This window comes from Coturnix japonica, chromosome 3, assembly GCF_001577835.2.
Source record: "Coturnix japonica isolate 7356 chromosome 3, Coturnix japonica 2.1, whole genome shotgun sequence".
Classification (NCBI taxonomy): domain Eukaryota; kingdom Metazoa; phylum Chordata; class Aves; order Galliformes; family Phasianidae; genus Coturnix; species Coturnix japonica.
In genome coordinates, this window is record NC_029518.1 from 46,921,311 (window position 1) to 46,942,609 (window position 21,299).

The window sequence follows — 21,299 nt, forward strand, 5'->3', positions numbered from 1 at the left end:
CTTCCCCTTCAGTATTGGAGAAGGTTCTCTGTTTGCGTTCCATGGGGAAGGTCCGTGGCCCAGCTGAGCAGATCTAACATCTTACTGTTTCTTAGACTGCACGTAAGTCTTGTGGGTCCTGCCCGTTCCTTTGCCTCAGCTCTGACGCTCGTTTGACTTTTCAGTGAGTTGTTTGAGCTCAGAGAATACTCCTTGCTTTTTTTGTTGTTTGTTCCAGTATTTATTTTCTGTTGGTTTAAGAAGCAGAGTCTGCCCAAGGAGAAGTTAGATAGGCACCAGGCAGTGAACAGAGGGACCGAGGTCGACTGGACCTAGGAAACAGAGCATAGGTCATGGAGGTGTTGGAGATTAAGAAGTCTTTCTGTTGCATTGGCTGCTTTGAACATTTTACTTTCCTTGTAGGTCTGTGTTTTTAGTTTCCTCATTTGGTATAGCAGGAGTCATACCTACCGTAGAAAGCTGCTAGAAATTGCATAATGCATACCTGCCTTCAAGGCAAGATACCACTCTGCAAGTAGCGAGAAAGGCCTTATAGAAGCAGTCCTGCCTTGTGCACTAACCGTCCTACTTTTGCCATAAAACTTTATCTCTTAAGAGATTAGGTATTATAAAGGTGTTAAATTGACATTGATAACAGTGTTATGTGCCAGCTGTGCGGTTGCTTGAGGATGGAGAGCTCCAGTATCTGTTAACAGGTGGATCCCCGTGGATATGAAACATCAGTAGCTGTCACTGCCGAATTTAAATAAAATGCTTCTTGAAAATGTTATGGAATTTGATGTGTGTTTAGGAGAGAGCTCTAAAAATAAAAATAATGGAAGTGTAAAGAATGGAATCTATTGAGGGTAATTACAGTGCAGCAATAGAATAAACTAAGAATTAAAAGAAAAAAAGAAAAGCCCAAGATACTGTCACTTTGTTGTGAAGTGCTGTCAAAAATCCTAATAAAAGGTAATGGCCAGGCCTTATTTGCTCTCGGAGCAAAATGTCCTAGTTCCTTGACATCGAGACAGAGCAATGTTTTACTAAGAATGCTTTCTTCTCTTTGTGAAGAATGATGAAGCTTTCTGAGTATTAATGATGCTGTGGGAAGAGCAGGGCTCGCTGCTTAAATCATTGAAGGTTGCTATGAGAAACAGAGTCATGTTCCCATAGGGCATACCAATGTAGTTATAGAAGCTGCTTTTGAAAATTGATAAAGCTTCAGTTATTTCTAGCTGTGCTTTAAAGCAAATCAAACAGTAATAATTGTTGAACAGAGTTGACCTGTGTGGATCCCGATTTTATTTGCAATGGCTTGTGGGCTCACAGAAGATAAAGCTGGAGTTTGCTTTCTGGTTTGTTAGAGCTCCGGTCAATCTGGGTGCAGTTTTGAGGAGCAGCAATAAAGGACATTCGCTGTCAGCCCAGAGTTCGGCTTTTGTCCATTTCCAAGAGAGCAACGTCTTACAGTCACAGGATACATTGCATGGAGGAATGTCACAAAGCTGTAAGTGCTGTGCTATGCTCTGCTTTGAAGTTTTGATAAATGTAAACGTGGGAGCACTGAGTGGCAATAATCCCGTGACATCTGCATGGCTCTGTGTAAGAAGCAAATGCTGCCTTAGTGTAGAACATCCCAGTGTATGTGCTGCCTGTCCCCACGGGAGCCTGGCTGCCTGGCAGGAGATGCTGCTGGTAATTGGATCCCTGCATTGCTCTGGGATGTTGGTCTGTGATCTTGTAGTGCCTGGCTTTATTTTGCTGTTCATATTGCAGGGTTGGTAGGTTAATGATCCAGTGTAATGTTTGAGGTTTTAGAATCACTGAGCAGCTAGTTTTATCCCGCATTTAATTTAGGTTTTTCATTCTTTTAATTGTTAGGAAGGGAATTTTTGTATTTTAACGTGGTAATTTCTGTTCATCAGCTTTGTTTCCTGCTGTCATTTGGTAGAGCAGTAAGTGAAAAATAATGTCATTTTTGTTGTTGTAGGGGTGGAATTTTCTTAAAATGTCATTCTCGAGTTACCTGACTTCAGAAACTTTGTATCAGCTTTATGAAATACTGAATATTTTATATTTTTTGTTGAAATCTTTTTTGTTTTGTGCATCGGTCTACCTCAGCCCACAGCTGTTTGATACAGATATAGCTGAAGTGTTGATATCAGTGCTGTCTAGTTAGCAGTGTTAACAAGAAAACATATAGTTTTCTCCAAGTAAACCTCCTGTTATTCTGTGGTCTGTAAATAGTAGTTTATGGAGAAATTATTAGGGTTTTGTAACAGCATTAGGTACTGAAATGGTATACCATCTTATGTTCCCCGAATCTCAAAAGAAACTGGGATGTACAAATCCTCTTAAGCGATAGAATTGAACTCCTGCATATGTTTTCATGTAATTTGTTTTAACAGACTTTGTGAGCTCAAGGGGACCACTGACACTGTGAGATTAAGATGTTACCTTGCCAAGCTGCTTACCAGAAAAAGCAGCAGCGTTTTCGTTGGCAGCTTATAAGTAGACTTACTGATGTATAGAAGAGAAACACACAGTATAGATGTTGAGAGGGAGCAGTCAAGGTAGTAGTTTGTGTTAGCAGATTTTTTCCTTGGGTTGTTCTGCTTTTCGCTATTTTATTATGCAGAAGAAAAAAAAGAGTGTAGTAAGTTTTATGTTTTATACAGATGTAGAGCTACTTTGTGAAGTACTTATTAAATGGAAAAGCTATTGTACTAATTTTAGTTTGTCTAAGAATATAGTAATTCTAGGTGTGGAAGGGAAAAAAAAAGCCATTGATTTTAAGATGGCTTTAAAATTTCAGATCAAAATTATGTTATTTATGAAATGTCCTCATATTCCTTTTACCTTATTGTTGCTTTTGACTAGAATTTGCAACCAGGGTGTAATCCTAAGGAATTTACTGTCACATTCAAAAAGAGAAAAGAAAAATAGTAGTGAAAAAGACCAACCTTTGTGCATGTACTTCATTTACTAAATGCCATCATATTACTCCCCCAAATTCCTTTCTTCATAATGAAGCAGAAAAAGTGTATGAAGCTGATATTCTTCAGTTGAGTCAGTCTTTTTCCTGGCGGTTTTGAAAAGTTCACCTTGTTGATCTGAGGATCCTTGTGCTCCTCGGTAAAGGCAGCAGATTACACATGGAAATGGGAAAGAAAAAAAATCTAATTGAAGAATGTCTGTGTTTTTTCTCCTGTGTAATATGGATTGCTTTATTTCTGTGTGCACGTGAGTACATTAGCTCTGCAGGTGTATTTATCTTCTGTATCTGGAGGCAGTGGATTTAGCTGCTGAGTCTTTCCTCTGGATTTTTGTGCTTCATGGATTCTGAAACTGAGCGTTAACAGAAAATCTCGCAAGCATAGATTAGATAAAAATACTGAAAGGTATTGAGAGTTTTGGATTGAATAAGGGAAATAATTGGTTTCAACAAGTTGGCACTTTCATAACTTCTGTGGGAAAACAAATGGAAATAAATATCAGCGCTAGCTACAAAGCACTGAGAAATATTGCTTCTACTTAAAAAAAGTCAGTCTATAACATTTGTTTTCATTTTTGGTGAAATGTGAGTGTTTGTTAAAAGGAAGGACATTTTCCATAGCTTTGCAACTGTGAACAGAAACAAGCGTGATCTGGTAACTGCAGGTACACAAATTACATGAAATATGGATGTCTTGGGATGTTAAAAAATGGGTATATCCATGTAATTAAATGTAAAAATGAATTTTATAAACAAAGTTTAGAGTCATTGTTGTAACTTTTTTAAATGATAGAGTTGTTCGTAATGTGCTATACTGTGATGTCTTATCCCAGCTTGAAATTTTTGTTTTATGAGTCTAAATGTTTTAAGTGTGTAACAGGAGGTGTTAGCCAGGGTGAAAAGCAAATCATAATTGCAAAGAGCTTTACAAAACAAAAATATTTGAACACAAGGCTGCTGTGCCAGTTCACAAAAGTGTGTATTATAGATTCATAGACTGGCTTAGGCTATAAGGAACCTTAAATCACACCAAACCCCAGCCCTCTGCTGTGGGCAGGGCCGCCACTCACCAGCAGGTTGGAGGGCCTCATCCAATGTAACCTTGAGTGCTTCCAGGATGGTGGGGCACCCATGTCTCCTCTTGGGCAGCCAGTGCCTCACCACCTTCTGAATGAAAATTTTCCTTCTAATATCTAATCTGAATGTCTGCTCTTTTAGTTTAAAACCATTTCCCTTCTGCCTCTGGCAGATATCCAGCATGGTGTTACCGTGCGTAGGGAATGCTTGCTTCTTTCTGGCCTCCTCGCCTCTGTTTTATAGAGGACCAGTCAACGCTTGTCACATTAATACAGACTGATCCACTCAAAACCAGCATTCACCACCCTGGGCACATGTGCACAGCTGATCTGATGCCCTCTAAGACTTGCTAGTGTAATGACTCACTTCCATACACAAATCTTTGCTTTGTTGAGAGCATTCATTTAAAGCTCTCAACTTCTAGAGAGGCCTCTATAGCAACTCGCTTCTCAAGGTTGCAATAAGGCAATCAGTCTTTCAATCTGTCTTCGTGACACAATATTCTTTTAACATAGACAGCTTTGCGCAGACTTCCTTGAGGAGAAAAACATTGTGCTTGAAACAAAAGGGAACAGGTATGGGAGAGACATGTAGCTGTTCCTTAGCTCTGTGTGTCTTATATGTATCCCCTCCTTTGCACCTAGACCTGCAAGCAGTGCTTTTGTGAGGTGGACGCAAGTCCTCCAACACAGGCTGAAACCTTTGGTTGTGGCACAACTGGGGGACAGGCAAGACTAGAGCTAAGTTCCTGTTCCCCGAACCCAAAGACTGTGAAACCTGACCCAGTGTCCTGCCCTGCTGCTGTGTGTTGTGCCCATGCTGCTCTGCAGTAGTTGCCCACTGTTTATCAAATTTCTGACTGAAATATCCTTGCTGTCCAATAGAAATAATTCTTAAGGTGAGGCTCTTCTGAATTCTGAAAACCGGTGCCTTCTGTTTTCCTCCTTCATTTCCCATTTTTTTTTTTTTTTTTAAGCTTTAAAAATTATTTGCAGTGTTGCAGTCTGTGTCACATACAAGGGTATACTGGGATTTTGGGGGAGCATAGCAAAACTTCAATGTAAGTTCATAAGAAAGTATTAAGAGAGCCCGTGGACAGATTTCGGAGATAATTAGGAGCTATACAGAGCTGCTGCAGGCTCCAGGGATGTTTGCAGGCTGCAGAGTGTTCCTCAGGGAAAGGAATTGTGCTGTAATTACAGGCAAGGTCAGTGCATTCAGTTCAGTGGAAAAGAGATGGTAAGAGCTGGGGCTCTGCTGAACATTTTTCAATGTCATTAACAAGACTCAGTTGATTTTTAAGTCAGTGTCCCCTGAAATATGGATTGTACAAATGTTCTCTGTGCTGTGAGGATTTTGACCCCTTTTTGAGAGAGAAGATTCATACCTGTAAGTGAAAGGACTTTCTTGTTCGTGCTACATTTCTTTTCAGCTCTAAGGATTTTGAATGTGTGCTTCAGTGTTGTAATTTTCCACTATTAAAACAGAGGTAGTGTGTTTTTTCTTCTTTGAAACAGCTCTTTCAACCTCCTTCTGAGGTGTTTCATCCCACTCCATGTTATCTGAAAGCGTGGCATGTGTCCCAGCCTTTGCTCCAGAACATTGTGGTGGCCTTGTGAACCCCTAGAGATAAGCTTTTCATTCTTCTTATCTGAGGGCAATACATTGGGTTCAGAAACATGAAGCCCAAATTTTACCCTAGAAAGCATTCAAATAGCAATTCTGTTCATGAATTCTCCTTCCCTGTTTCTCACTTGTGCTGTACAGCTCCACTACCTTCACAGTTTTGCTGACACTGCTGAGTGCGGGACCATACTGGGCCTGCACCAGGATTGATTCAGTTTCAAGCAAAAAAGGAGAAGCTTTTGAATACACCTTCAGCTTAGTGCCATGTGGGCTCACCTCTCACTCTGTGCCCTGTGTGGCATGGGAGAGCCCTGCAGTGCTTGCATGTGCTCAGTTGATGTAAGGCAGCTTGTCCAGGCGGAAACTAGATGCTGGTTTTGGAGGATGTGTTTTCAGCTAGATCAGCTTGCTGATCTGTCTGGTGGGAAGGGTGCTAGGCTTCTTCCAGTTTCTTTTCCCCGTGGACAGTGTAGCAGCTTGTTTACCTCACTTCTTCCTTAGGCTGGACTTCAACAATTTACTGCCTTCCATATTTCCAGGCCACATCCTTTTCCAAAACATGTAAATTTGGCAACACCCAATTAATAGCTTCAGCCAGTTTACTTAAAGACCACTGGTGTTTTTCTTGATAGCAGCTTTCTTGAAGGCATTTTAATGGTGTTTCTTTATTGGAATATTGTGTTGAAATAAGTTCTGTCAATATTCATAATGGATATCTGCTGAGCAGCTGCTAATGTAAGCTTCATTTCATTCCATATGCCAACAGATGTATTTTCTGTCTCATTTTCTTATGAATGTATAGCCATATATGAGTGACATTACAACATCTGTATTAATGCAGTGGCAGTTATGGTTGCAGTAGCTGGCATTATGCCATTGTTGCTTGCCTGTTTCTGTGCAGCTCTGATGGGTTTACTGATGTTTTTATGTCTCAGATTAGCACGATTGATTGTCCTGCCCAGGCCATACAGCTGCCATGGAGCAGGGGAGGAACTTGTAGAATTGCAGAAGGATGAAATTTATGGAGAGAGCCATTTAGGAATAAAGAGAAAACAAATTAAGCTTGTTCTAACTTTTTTGTTTTTCTTGGCATGAAGAAGGGCTTTACAGCCTTACTGGTATTCATTTAGAATGATGTTCTCCAAACTGCATGTTTTTCTGTAATATTAAAGAAGGATGGGAACCTCAGTGACTTGTAGTACAACAGAAGGTGAATGAAACAAAGATAATTGGAGGAGATGAGTGAATGGAAGCCAGTACTTGCTCAGGTCAAAATTATATATATATATATATATATATTTTCCCCTACAGAATTGGTGCTTTTTTCTCCGCAAACCAGTTATCTTACCTTAGTCCCTTAGGAACTGAGTAGTTCATTTTGATAATTTTTGTTCCACTTGAATAAGATTATGTAATTTATGTTGCTTTGTAAGTTGGATTACGTAAACAAAAGGTGTTCTGCCTGGCTAGCTTCTAGCTCTGTAGTGTATGGTTTGGAATAGAGTGTCTGTGTTATGAGAAGCACCATTTGTGTAGTATTTTGTTTAGCAGTAACCTTGAAGGTTAATCCCATAACCACTATTTGATAGCTGGTGGGATCATCTGCCATCAGCTTGTGCAGAACCAGTTGTGGTTTGATCCTTCAGAACAGGTCTTCTTCCCTTACCCAGGGGTCTTGCAGCCTTCATTGATAGAGGTATACATATTTCCCTTCGTACGTGTGAGGGGAAAACTGCTGTTTCTTTTGACCTCATGGCAGGGAGAAAATTGCTTAGGCTAAAAAAGCCTGAAATATGGTAGCTCGACTCTTCAAAGACTCTGTAGCTTACAGTTTTTTGCATGGTCAGGATCTTGAAAATGCAGGCTACTGTGAGTCTTTTATTTGTTTATTTATTTTGGAAGATAATGAATAATTTAGAATACTGTGTACTTGTTTGCATTTTCTTTTTTCCTTCTCTGCTTTTCTTTCCCTCCCAATCTCCTTGTAGTCTCACCTTCAGATACCCTACTCTAAGCTGTGAAGAGTGGGGTTTTGAATAAACATAAAATGCTGAAGAGCTTGCTGCAGTATTGGTACACTTGGCTGTGCGTGACTTCTTTCTGTCAACAAAAAAGAGACACCTCAATGAAAGATGCATGAAAACAAGCAAATATTTTTCTGGTTGTCTAACTAGCTTAACACTTATATAAGCTAATGGAAACACTTAGGAGTTACATTGGGTTAAATATTGACACAAGTAGGAGAGCCACTGCTAATAACCTTTTTTTCTTCCCTGCCTTAAATTAATACTTAAATTCATTCCTGTAATGTCAGAACATAACTTGCTGCTGGTTTTGCATTCAAGAAGAGCTATACTGCATAGCAAAACAAAATAATCCATTTTCCAGTGTTGCAGGTCTAATATTTTTTGTATCATTAGATAACTACCTAATTTTACATCACTGGGCTTTTGAGTAGTATTAGAGCATGGGCTCAAGTAGCATCTTCCAGAACAAAGAAATTTTAAACTGCTCTTTAAATGAGAGAAAAATTACATTACTGCATTTTGTTGATATTTAGTGTCCAAATAGCACTAGTAAGTTATTTCAAAACAGCTACTTCCTGATCCAGTGAACTTTCATGATGAGCACCTTCCCCAGTCCGAAGGAATATGTGCATAAAGCTTGATAATATGTGCATAAACCTATGGTTAGAACTTCAGCTTGAAAGTTTGATCTGAAAGGCTAAATTCTTGTTTTATGCATAGCCCAATCTGCATTCAGACTAGTGCTAAGGTTATACTGAAGTAGCAGCTAGCTCTTATACGAGGCGTTTTATCCTCAGCTCTTCCACATGCCTTGCAACAGAGGTAGTTACCATTTGTGTTTCTTGGAGGAGAAAAAGAAGACAAAAAGGTTGTTTTAGACTTGTAGAGGAGAGCAGGATTATGGGACTGCTGTAAGGGCACAAGAAAAATAGTGCGTATGTCTAAATCAGATACTGATTTTCCTGGGGGAAGACTTGCCTCTGAGTCTTCTAATTAGGTTACTTCTTAGGAAATATTCAGCAGATGGAAATGAAGGAGAAGAGAGTGGGAAGAATTAAATCTTAATATGTATGTAATCTTAATTCAGCCTATCACTTTGAATTACAGTCTTAAAGGTATTTTTTAATCTTGTCTACTGAATTTAAGTACAACATAAAGGAGGTGCTGACCTTCACTGATTTAAATATGAATTTGGTCATGTAGTCAAGACATTATTGAGAAAGAGATATTTGAATAATGACTGACTGTTCCTTCTGTAGTTAGATATTTTCATCTCTGCCTGTCCAGATTTCCTAATGCAGTTAGAATATTTTTAAGAAGAGAAGTTTTTTGTTTCTCTAATCCTTAAACTGATCATAAATCAGACTCAGATGACCGTGGGTAATCCAAGATGCAGAGAAGGGTCCTTTTCTCCAACTTGTTGATTTTCTATGCAGTGAATGACGACAAAAATTGCATACAAAGGTTGTTCAAAGCCAGGCTATGATGAAACAAAATGGTAGTAGCCATTATTTTTATATCTTGTTTAGTTGTAATGCTGAGAAGTTCCAGTAGTAACTCACCAGACCTCAGGGACAGTTTTCCTGACTGCTTTGTGAACTACCCTATGGCCTTGCCTTGCTATCTATGTCTGTAGATACAGATGTTTTAAAGTGTTATAGGTACATCCATGCTTGACAGAAAAAAAGTGGTTAGTTGCTCGGAAAGTGAGGTTAGTACAATGTTACGTGTCATGTAGGCAAGCCTATTTTTACAGTGCTGATAAATGCGACTGATGCAATTCTTATTTTAAATGAGATCTCTTTAGCAACAACTGTATGGGAGCAATAACTCTGCATATGCATGTGCTTCAGATGTATTTGGATGTCCCTGCTTGAGCTGGGGTTGGGCTGGATGGACACAGAAACGTCTCTGCTGACCTCAGTCAGTCTGTGGTTCTTGTTTAGTCCCTTGGGATCTAACTCTGTGTTGCTCTGTCACTGATACCTCCCTTTCCAGCCCTCACTCCACAGAGTTGTGGAGTCTCTGTTAGGAGTTTATCCCAGCAATTCCAGTCCATAAAAAAGTATCATAGTCTTGTGCGGGTTGGAAGGGACCTTAGAGATCATCGAGTCCAACCCCTGGGATTCGAGCCTCTGTGTAGCAGAGCAGCACTTCTACCACTTGCGCCACAGGGGTATTTGAACCCAGGCCCCGGTGTTGCAACGTGGCATTCCTACCACTGCGCCACCGGAGTTCTATATAAAATGCTTAGATGTCATGTTCTGATTGTTATCACAGTAGTTCCTATATCTCTAAATTGTTTTGTGGCTTGCTTTCCTATTTTTTCACTTATGTATGTGTTGTGTGCATTTTGTCTTGCAGAGTTGGAAGAACGCAGAGATTTCAAGCTTTGAGTGACGGGCGCCTCACAAGGTTACCACATCTAAGCTGAGAGGGCAGCTGCAGCTCTGAGTTCCAGGTTCACCCAGCTGGTGTATGTACCGCATGTACATGAAAGCGCACATGTTTTTGTCATTGCCTAGACTGACTTTCACGTATTCCTGAGAGCTTTGCAATTGATGAAAATTAATTTAAGTACCAGATGGAGCACCTTTACAGCACAGGAATTGGCAACCCATGGAAAAACACCTGCCAGTAATATTCGACTTACTACACGGTCTTCACAAGTGAAAAAAGTTTGCAAGAAGAGGAAGAAAAAAACACCCTCCACACAGAAAAAGCCTAAGAAATACCTCCACAATCTAAATCAATAATTGTGAGAGAAACATAAGAATACTGAGGGCGGAGGAAAGTGATTTTGTTGTTGCAGGGGCATAATGTATCATCTTTGGCACAGTATGCTTTGGGCTCAGTAGTTTCTGAATGGACTAATAAATTGTGACTATATGTTGAGCTATGATGACTGAAAGTAAGTAAGTTGAGGAACTATGGGACAAGTCTGGGCATTGAACTGAAGAATCCTCATCATCCTTTTTGAGTTAACCAGGTCATCATTTTGCATATTCTTTCTCCCTCTCCTTTTTCCTCTTTTCACATAGTGTGATATACGTATGAATTAATTGAGCTCATAAATGTTTCTCAAATAAAACGATTGGAATACTTCATATGTTTCCTTCTTGTACAGCTGCAAATGTTGTGTCTGGAACTATGAATCTGTGCTGTAGACAAGCATCAAGAAGGAAAGATCCGATAAAACAAGCGAGGAAAATACATGGAGAAATAGTGAAACCAGGAAGTCAGATTTTTAATGCTGCTTCTCTTTCTTTTTTAGATGAATATGTTTCTTCCTTCCTTGAATTTTAGAAGATTTTGAAAGATTGCTTACTTGATGTGCTTTAATTCTGGCATTTGTTTTTGGTAGGATGAAAAGTCTGTGATTCTTTGTAGCAGAAAAAAGGGAAAAGTAAAGGAAAAACAGCTTGACATTTAAACCTGTTTTGGAAGAGAGAGAACTTCATGGTTCACCTGAGGCAAACTTATCTGCTTTAAAAGCTAAAAGCTGTGGAGCGTTTTTGATTCCGCTATAAATGAAGAGGGGGCTTCTTTGTCATTCGTGTGTGGCAGCAAAAAGTGGGAAAGCAGGCAAGATAGCGTGATAAATGGTTCAGGCTCTGTTGAGTCTCTGGTGGAAAAAAAGTGCTGCAATGAAAATTGGATTGGCTTTGGATTGCAAAAACGTTTGAATCCAACAAGCGGTTCAGTACCAAGAGGGATTTCCCATCTGGCCTGGCACACCAGTGCCTGCACAAGTCTGGGTCTGTCGTTTCGCACGGTTTGTGTGCCTTTTTTTCCCTTTATGCAATCTCTTTAAGCTTTAGCAGCAGAAATACGTCAGATGGAAAAGATATGCCAGAGGGCAGCTTGGAAAAGATGAATGTCATATATATACATATGTATTTGCGTGTGTTTAAATTTCTGCAACTGAACTTTTGAAGAAAATATGACTGAAGGATATCTTAAAAGCCTTGAGTTACCTGAAACCTACACGTTTGCAACTCTTTGTCTCTGGAATTGCATTACGCTAAACTGGAATCTCAGGCTGTATAAAGATTATATCAAGTTGAGCAAAAAGATGATTTAAATCATTTCTCGAGCGCCTCTTATGAAGTAGCTGTCTCTCCAAAGGATAAGTGCACCCTCACTCTACAGACTCAAAAGCAAACAAAAAATGAACCTGAATTTTTTTTTAAGTGTTACTTTTTCTTAGCCAACTGCCATCATCTTTTATAGAGGAATTTTTTCACTATGCATTTGGTGGATATTTATAAACACTGACCCCATCCTCCTCCCTTTCAATGATCTATCCCAGGTCAGTCTTATCAATAAAAAAACAAAAAAACAAAAAACAAAAAAAAAATTGATTTAAATTTTGTGCGCTAGACACATTACTTTCCTATGTCAAAAAATAAAATATTTAAAAAGCATGTATGCAGCAGTGGAACATGGGCCTGTTCTTTGCAGCGACTCCAACATCCTCTGCCTCTCCTGGAAAGGGAGAGTTCCCAAAAGTGAGAAGGAGAAGCCCGTGTGCAGGCGACGGTACTATGAGGAAGGCTGGTTGGCAACAGGCAATGGCAGAGGAGTTGTAGGCGTCACTTTTACTTCCAGCCATTGCAGGAGGGACCGGAACACCCCTCAGAGAATCAACTTCAATTTGAGGGGCCACAACAGCGAGGTAAGCAAACGGTGTGTTACGATTGGCTTTGGAAATGATGACGTTAATTCTTTTGTGGTATTTCTGCTTGTAATGTGGTGGGGGAGAATGGAGGAGGCTCAGGACTAATCCAGATGTGTTTGGAGTTCTTTTTGGTAAACCGTAAAGCACAAGGCTTATGGTGAGGATGTTCTTTGAAAATGGATCTGGAATTGGCCCAGTTTCCTGCAAGTTCAACAAATGCATGTCAGAATTTTAAAAGCTGTGAATGGCTGACAGCTTTTATATGCTATTAGGGTCTGTCTTGGAAGACTAATAGAAAGGCGGAGGGGTGAAAGAGTTGCTTAAGCAAAGCCTGATAGTTTTTATGACATTGTAGACCGGACTGTTCTGCAACAGGTGACAATGACATGTAGGTCTGTGCACAAACATGTATAGGCAGGAGTGTTTTGTATATTATGTAGATTGTTACAGGTAAATGACAAATTCATGTACGTATTTGTTTGAAGTTCTATAAATAATGCAGGGGCAACTTTCCCCAAGGGAAAGAGTGGTGTTTGCATCCATCAATCTGCTTTGGGCCATCTTGAGTTATCAGTATGTCTTTCATTTGCATATTGGGGTTGGTTTTTTTAAATGTGAGATAACATGACCATTTCTTAATTTTTCTGCATTCTTTAATTGCTCTGTGAACATCTCTTTTACTGCTTTTGCTTAATACATGTCTTGGGAAGCATCAAAAGAAGTGCTGCTAATGGGAATGTGAAGTCTTGTTGCGGAACATGAAGCTATGGGGCTAGGCTTAATACGTGCCAGTTAAGTGAGAAAGTTGCTGATGTGCGTGCTGCCCTCTGGTTCTGGTTAATTTAGCTGCATTTACACAGTCAGTCATAAAATTCTTTTTCTGGGTCACGGTATTGCTGCGTGGATTGAGTTGTGCCACTTGTACCTCCTTTCCCCAGACAGTGATTGGCACAAGAGTCTCAAATGAGAATGTTTTGTGTGAAAGTGTTGGGATTTGGGCTTTTAAATTATGTTGGGCCAAGCCTATTATTAATAATAATAAAAATAATTTTTTAAAAAAGGTTGTGTTTCTAGAGATCTTCCTGGTTAGGAGCAATTGTGTGAAGGACTAGAATAAGAGGATACCCATTCACGTCTCTGTGTGGGGCTACAAGGCTGATATGATGGTCTCGATTGTATCATTCTTGAAGAAGAAGGGAATGGCTTTTCAGGCAGCCAGCTTTGTGGTGAGTCTTTGGCTGCCTATAGATTTTTTTTTTAGCATTGGCACGAAGGAAAGCTTGTACTTAAAAGATGATGCATTGTACCACACTTCACTGGACTTACTGAGCGCTGTCCTATTTCTTAGAGGATAATCCTACTAGTTTGGTAGGGAATGAAACTGAAAAGCTGGGTTTGTTACTGGTGAAAAGTAAATAGTGAAATGGACGAGAAGACTGTTTCTTAGGAAGATATTATCCTTCTATGTTTATGTGTTGAAAGATTCTTTAAAGAAAATGTTGGAATGGCTTTGCTATTGTGACAAGCAAAGTTTATCATTTTTCTCACTTACATTCCTGATTTAATATCAGTGTGCTTCAGTTATAAAGCATAAAGTGCTTTAATGAATGAGCAGGAGAGGTGAAAATGCAGAAGCTAGAAGCTTTCCGTTTGGGATATAATAAGCGATATGCTGCAGGCAGAGCAGTACGGCGTATTTCAGTTGTGAAAATCTGGTAAAGGTAAAGCTGCACTGTGCTTTGGGCAAGAACATGAGTCTATTTTTAAGCAGGTCATGAAGGTAGATGCTAGTCATGTATTTTTGCAGTGTTTTTATGATTGCTGAAAAGATTCCCTGACACCTTTTGGTACACAGCTCCTTTTTTGTTTGTAGAAGCAATGCCTCCAGCATATCAGAACGAGTAAGAATGAAGAGACTGAATTCCTGGCAGGCACATTACAGTGGTGGACTTGCATGATTCATCGCATGAGACAATAATTGTGACCGAAGTGCTTGGTAACCTGAGCCAGGGTTGTGTTTGTACAATTACTTCAAGGTTGGTTACTAGCATTGGAAGCTAGGATGTGGTTGTTATAATATTTTAATTAATGTCCTGATGTTTTTGTTGTTTCTTCAGAAGAGCGAGGGATTAAAATAAGCATATTCCGTTTGTTCTACGTCAGGGTGCGAAAATGCTGCATTTTGTGATAGATACTTTTTACAATTTGGATAATATTTATAGCCTTGATTTTCATTATCCTAATGCTCAGAATTCTAATAAAAATGGATGCTTATCTTCCAGTGAAAGATGCCTGTAAATCAAATCGGTCGGATGGTGCTGATGTAGGTGTTCTGTTAATGGGTTTCTTTTGTATTAAGAAGCTAATAGCTTCTATGGCACTTGATGTTTTTAAAATTATTAGTGTTTTGAAAACTGTTTTGCGTATGTTTATTTTTCATTGTGCTAACTAACATATAATCTTTGATATATTTTAGTAAGATTTGGTATGCTAGTTTCTGGACTGAAATAAATGTTTAAGAAGTGGCACAAGAATATGCAAATTCTGATGCAGTGAATTAAGTAACCTACTGAATAGATTAGAGAGTATGCATAGCAATTTTAACTGTAATCGTAAACTGCTCATTTGTTTAATCTTTTTGGATTGTCCAAGTACATGACTGTAACTGCAAAAAGCACCCTGTTTGCTTTAGCATGGGATTTAGAAGTGGGAAGGGTTGTAAACATATCTCAGCTGGGCTGTACAGTGAATTATTTTCAGTTGCAGCTTTTCAAAAGAGCCCAGTCCTTTAGAAAAAGTAAATAAAAATCAAGAATTATTGCTCCCCATACTGCATTGTTTCATGGAAGTCTCTGGACAGCACTTGGGTTTGTTCTAGAGTAAAAGGAGGATACAGGTCCTCTCTCCTTTGTTAAAAAGAATTCTTTCCCTTTTTTCTGTCCACGGTTTTGGAGTTGTGTGTGAAAGTTCTGAATGATTCTGGCAACACAGACTCTTTCCAAAGGTCCATTAAAAATAAAAACAACAAACAAATAAACCTTTTTAGCAGTGTTTGTTGGTTTGTAGTTCTATTGGTAAGAAAATAGGAAAAAACTATAGATAAATATATATATTTTAATTGTAACTGACATTTGATTCTTTACTGTGATTTATGATTAAAAAAGAAGTCTTGACAGCATAGGGATCAGTCATTGCCTTCTGGAAGAGCTGTAACTTGTGGATGCTTAAGAAATCTTGAGGTAAAGAGATGCTGTAGCAATGCCTTTTGGCTACAGGCTCCTCCGTGGTACAAGGCACATGCTGATGTAAACTGCAGTGGTACTGCAGATCTCTCCTGCTTTCCTGTCTGCACAGAAAAGACAGGACAAGTTTTAGAGGCAGAAACGTTATCTTTTTGTTAAGGCAAGCTAGTGTAATTGGAGAAGTAAAACAAGCTTTTGGGCATATGCGGTGCTGAAAGGACTTGTATTTCTGAAAGCTTGCCTGATTTTTACAACCCTGCTAGTGAATAGAATAAAAGTTGTGAAATCTGTCTACAAACCATGCCCTTCCTCCATCTTCAAACTGTTGTAGCTATGAAACAAAACAAAACAAAAAACCAACCACTGCAGAGACAGACAGAATTAGTGCTTCTGTGAGAAGGGTCCTGTTGGGGAGTGGATCCTGTTTGTATGAGCTGGATGTTGACTTCTGCTTTATGACTCCTATTACCTGGCTATTCTCAGTACTTACTTTCAGGAAGGACAAAGACACTGAGGTTTCATATAGACTACTTGATTACACCTTTTTGAACTGTTTTCTTTGGGTTTAAGCTGGTTGCTTGTGCACTTTTAATTTCTTAATGCAGGCTTTCTAAAAGCTAAAATACATTTTTTGGTACTTTTTTTTTTTTTTTTTTTCCCTTAGCGGTCTTTAAAAATCATTAATTCTAAATCAAATTCTTGATGAAGCTTAAATATGTTCCATGGCATACAAAAAGTCTTTCGTTGCTGTCTCTCTAGTTGAAGTGAAGAAGTGAGATAACTATTGACTGTTGGCATATGAGCACCCGAATAAAGAAAGTCACAAGTCAGTATGTTGTTCTGAAAGCCTTGCATACATAAACATAGCTGCAGGAGCATATGAGCATCTGAATAGTGGAGAAATCAGGTTTTACGATACAATTTCTGAGCCATAATAATCATTAAGGACATTGCCTTGCTTTAAACTGTTCCCATAGGAATTCATCAAATTAGAGATAGTCTGAACAGATAAGATACCCATTACAAACTATAAACATTTCACAATATAATTGAACATAAAGCACCAAGTAATTGCTTGTCAAGAATATCTAGAATGTAATAGAATAGATGAAAAGGAAGTTGTCAGCACTTGTCCTTGGGCAACCTGCAGTCTCTGCTCTGATGCAGTCCTCATGACAGGACTCTATCAGGAAGGAGCTCAGTTCACTCACTCACTCTGGTTGATAACAGACCTCTCAGGTTGGTGGTGGAAGACAAGGTTCTCAGGTTGATGGAGCCTCATCTGTTTTTGTTGCTCTCTACAGGCAACCGAAATCTGTCTTTGTGAAAACCTTTGGATCTGAACTGGTGGAGTGGCATCAAAAAACAGAGCTGTTGAAAGCAGGCAGGAATGCAAGTGGGGAGAGAAGCCATTTGACTTTGGCTAAAATGTGGGATAAAACTAATGTGCAAGAGGAGACAGACTATCTTTCTGAGGATAAATCCATATAATATTCCAACGCAGGACAGAATTGCTAGAAATTTACAGGAGCAGATAATTATTACCTAGGATAAATGTGTGTGTGTGCCTTCATATGCACAGGAGAGAAACGCAGGTGAAGCTGGAGTAGAGCCAATCTTCCAAAATAAAAACAGTAGCTTTTGTGAAACTGAGGAAACCTGTGGGGATCTGGCATTCACTGATGGTTTGAGGAATCATAAAGTCATTAAGGTTGGAAAAGACCTCTAAGATCGTCCTGCTGTCTACCTACCATCAGTATTGCTCACTAAACCATGTCTATAAGTACTAAGGCAGGATTGGAAGGCAGGAATGAATTCCACAGATGTGGCTTTCAGATAGGATAATGGCAAGCAGAGGGAGACAACAATCAGCAGTGTGGGGTCTTGGAATCGTAGAATCACAGAATGGCTTGGGTTGGAAGGGACCTCAAAGCTCACCCAGTTCTAGCCCCTGCCACAGGGCTAATGCAGCCCAAGATACAGTTGGCATGAGATGACTTTCTGCTATTGGTAAAAGGTTTGCTGATTACATATTGGATTGCTTAGCTTACAAGGGATACAGGTAGGTCTGGATTCTGATAAGCGAGAGGAGTCTTTGCTGCATAAGCCAGATCTTGTTGATAATGGCGATAATCAAGGTTACAACATGGGAGATCAATCTTCTTGAGTGGGGATCATGAATGAGAAGTGTAGGTGGAATGATTTCTCACCTTGAGAAACAACGGGAAGATTTGTAGGAAAACAAGAGGGAATTCTTGTGAAGGGGTATTTTATTTCTCATAAGAAGTAATACTACTCTCTGTTCTTTCCCCTCACTTGATTGGATATGATCCTGTGAAGCATTTCATAAGATTGGTAGTACACAAATGTCTGCCTCCTCTGTTCCAAGGTATTTTGGGAGCATGTGAGAAAGCTGTGTTTTCAGCCATCTCACACAAGTGATTAAGTTGAATGTCTCCTTAATTAAGAAAATGTATTGTTGTAGAATGAACTGTATTTACTAAAGAGTGGATGCTCAAAATGTGGTTCCTTGAAATATGGTCTTCTTGAAAGCTCACAGAGGACTAAGTGGCTAGGAATGGCTGCTGTTTGTGGGTACTTGTCACTTGTTCTGACAACAGCCTCAGTAAGGAATATGCTTTGTGACCAGGGTGTGCCAGTACTGAAGTGAGATTGTTTTACTGTATAAAGTGAGCGGTTAGCATAAGTTATGTTCATCAGTGCATAAGAGAAGTGCTTTCTTGTGTATATCCAGGTATGTATAGATGGGGTGGGTGAGGGTGGGGAGATAAGGGGGTGGAAGGGGTGGGCTCGAGTTCAATTATAATCTTGTCATTTTAGTAAGTGCTGTTTATTCAAATTCTTAGGCCTTTTGGCATCTGTAAGGGCATTTTCTTGATTTAAATGCAGTTGAATTTGTATTCAAAGCATTATGTGAAGGCCCTGTGTGGAACTGGAGTTATATTGGGTTAATTGTGGTAGCAGTTCCAGTAGTACTTGTGGAATTATTGGGTCCATATTGAAGCTGTCCTCCCTCAGCCAGCTTACTGTTCAGTTCCCTCTAGTGAAGAAGTAAGGACACTGTCTTTCTCTTATTGTATTTAGCTTGTTCAGCTGCCTTGCTTTGAAGGAAATAATGCCTACTCTTCCTATAGGCATTTGTGCACTTTCAGCATTGCTTTCCTACAGATTGCTCATTTTCGTTGTCATGAAGATTCAACACTAATGATAGCTGAAACAAATGAGAAGCAGCTTTTTGATATACATGCCCAAGATGGACGTTATTGCTGTGCAGTATTAGGTGTTTTGCTACTTCACTTGGGACATTCTATCAAGGCAGTGAGCAAGACCTTGTACTGAAGCACAGATTTAATATTTTTATCAGTCTGAAAACAATAGAACATGTATGAGATAATAAAAACTCAGTGTTTTGGAGCAGCTTTCATTTTGAAGTTCCTTGTAGATATTATTTTTGTGATCTTTGGGACAGAACACTGAAAATTTTTCAATACCAAAGCAGTCTTGTTTCTCAGGTTGACTTCTTTAATAACACTAGTAGTGCTAGAAATAGGTTGTTTTTAAGGTATTATTCTTAAATTAATGGTGCAAATATTTGTAGCAGCTGAGTTTGGAGCATTATTTCTACTCGCTCTATGGAGATCCTGAGCTTTCCTGTACTATTACCATACTGCTGGAAAATAGAGAATTTGACATGGTGAGCATCTATTATGATAGTAGTTATTTATACCAGTTAGGGCTTTTGTTTGGTTTTGTTTTTTATAAGTTTGTTGTGTTGATCTGATAAGTAACTGTTTATTTGTTGATTAATTAAATAGCAGCATCTGTAAGTGTGGGAATGGAGCAGAGAATTTGGGCACAGGTGGGCATGAGCGACACCTGGGGAACAGAGCAACCTGAAGGGCTGGATGGGAGTTTGGGACTGTTTGGCTTTGAGGCGTAGGAATAACTAGGGGGAATAGAATATAAAAGCCTGCAGCTTTTGTAACAGAAGTTTCTGTCAGACCCTGGGATTGGATCTATTGTTCTGAAGTCGCAAATTCCCTTTGTTTTGTACACAGCTATCAGATACGGTCAGAGTATCCATCTTCTGTAGCAAGTGATCCAAACCAGAGATGACAACTTTAATAGCTGTTAGTTAAATGTGGGTAGTTGGTATCAGTGCTGCTCATCATTTTGTGGATTGATGATGGATGTCAGGAGCAGCACAAAGGGTTTTCTTTCTTTTGTAAAGCCTAGGCAGACAGCCACTGTGTATCAGCAAGAAAGATTAAGCTATCAGAAGCTATGAAATGTCAGGATTACCTGCGGCTGATTGACCATGTCAGTTTGTTTATTGTGTTGGTGCATACATATTATCATTAAGTTTTTAATTATCTGACTGCATACTGTTTTTTTTTTTTCCCTTGGTTGATGAATGGTACCCTGTGGATGGGGGACAGTTCCCTGAGCTAAGTCTGTATTACTTGCTTTGGAAATCAATAAGTATGCAGTGAAGGATACAGAGGACTGCTTGAGAAGATGTGAAGTCGTGTGGCTGAATGTTGCTGTGGAGAACTGGATTCTCACTGGGCTTTTCACTGTAATCAGACTGTTTCTCATTTTTCTGAATAATAGGAGTAATGGTGTTAACATCTTCAGAACTGTGAAGATGTATTAATTCATTTTCTTATATACTCAGATGCTGTCATTATACACAGCCAGCTTTTCTTTAAAGGATTTACTTTTGTCGTTCCATCTTGTTATTCTTTTGAGGATCTGATTTCATGAGCCAGTTATTTTAAAATAAATGTTCATGACTCATCTCAGAGATTGGTCACGAGATTTGGCCCTGCAGCATGTGGGCACCAATGCAGTGCTTCTGTGGCATATATGTAGGAAATCTGAGGGAATTTTGTCCTTGGTGAACAGCATAGCTACCTTTAAATCTTGAATCTTAAGGTTTATAGCTGTCAGAGTATGGAGGTTTTCTTTAACTTGTGTTTTATACTCAGCTTATTGTGGTTCATTCAGTTCTCCAGCTTAGAAGTTGCCTGTTTGAAGCTTCAGAACACTTCCAGTGACGCAGATCATGCCCAGCGGATATGTAATGATTCCTGCTAATGGGAGCTTTTAATAACTGAGTGCAGTGCTGCCAATCCTAGAGATGTTAGACTAACTTGTCCTGTTGAGCTTGAGTCTTAAATCTCTCTTTAAAAATTCTGTGATGTATTGCTGTACTGCAGTGGTTATTAAGAGTGAGAATCAGAGGTGTTTAACTGGATCTAAAGCACAGCAGTGTGGCTCCTGAGGGTAGGCGTTGGAAACTAGAGAAAGTGAGACAGCATGTGGGGTGAAGTTTCTTATTTTTAATGAACTCCCAAGTCCCTTGAGAAACACAAATTGTTTATCAACAAACTTGCTTTCTGGTGCTGCAAATACCGCCTTAGACTGAAAAATCGGGCTGAGCTCTTATTTCTCACCAGTAGGTTTTGTAGGTTAATGAAGATGAGGCTTCTGTGCCAACATGGTGTCTTCATTGGGTTTGAGCAGACGTAATGCACTACTGTACTATCAGAGATGGTCTTTTAGTTTTGAGGACAACAAAAGCTTGTTTTTTAGTGTGTTAACTCTCTGTTGGTCACTTCTTGTCTTTGAATATCACCAGAAGT

At 39.3% G+C, this 21,299-nt stretch overlaps 1 protein-coding gene across 8 annotated transcripts in view; it reads left to right on the forward strand.

The window, feature by feature from the left end:
* Positions 1 to 21,299, forward strand: part of TULP4 (TUB like protein 4) — a 129,623-nt gene that overhangs the window by 13,725 nt on the left and 94,599 nt on the right. For 5 of the 8 annotated variants that reach the window (XM_015858293.1, XM_015858294.2, XM_015858299.1 and 2 more), the window contains one exon: positions 10,072 to 12,385. In XM_015858293.1, coding sequence (XP_015713779.1) covers positions 12,134 to 12,385 — 252 coding nt within the window. In that variant the 5' untranslated portion in view covers positions 10,072 to 12,133. Of the gene's footprint in view, positions 1 to 12; positions 103 to 142; positions 1,490 to 10,071; positions 12,386 to 21,299 lie in introns of those variants that run through there. The other 3 variants (XM_015858296.2, XM_015858295.2, XM_015858298.2) reach the window with 3 other exon arrangements.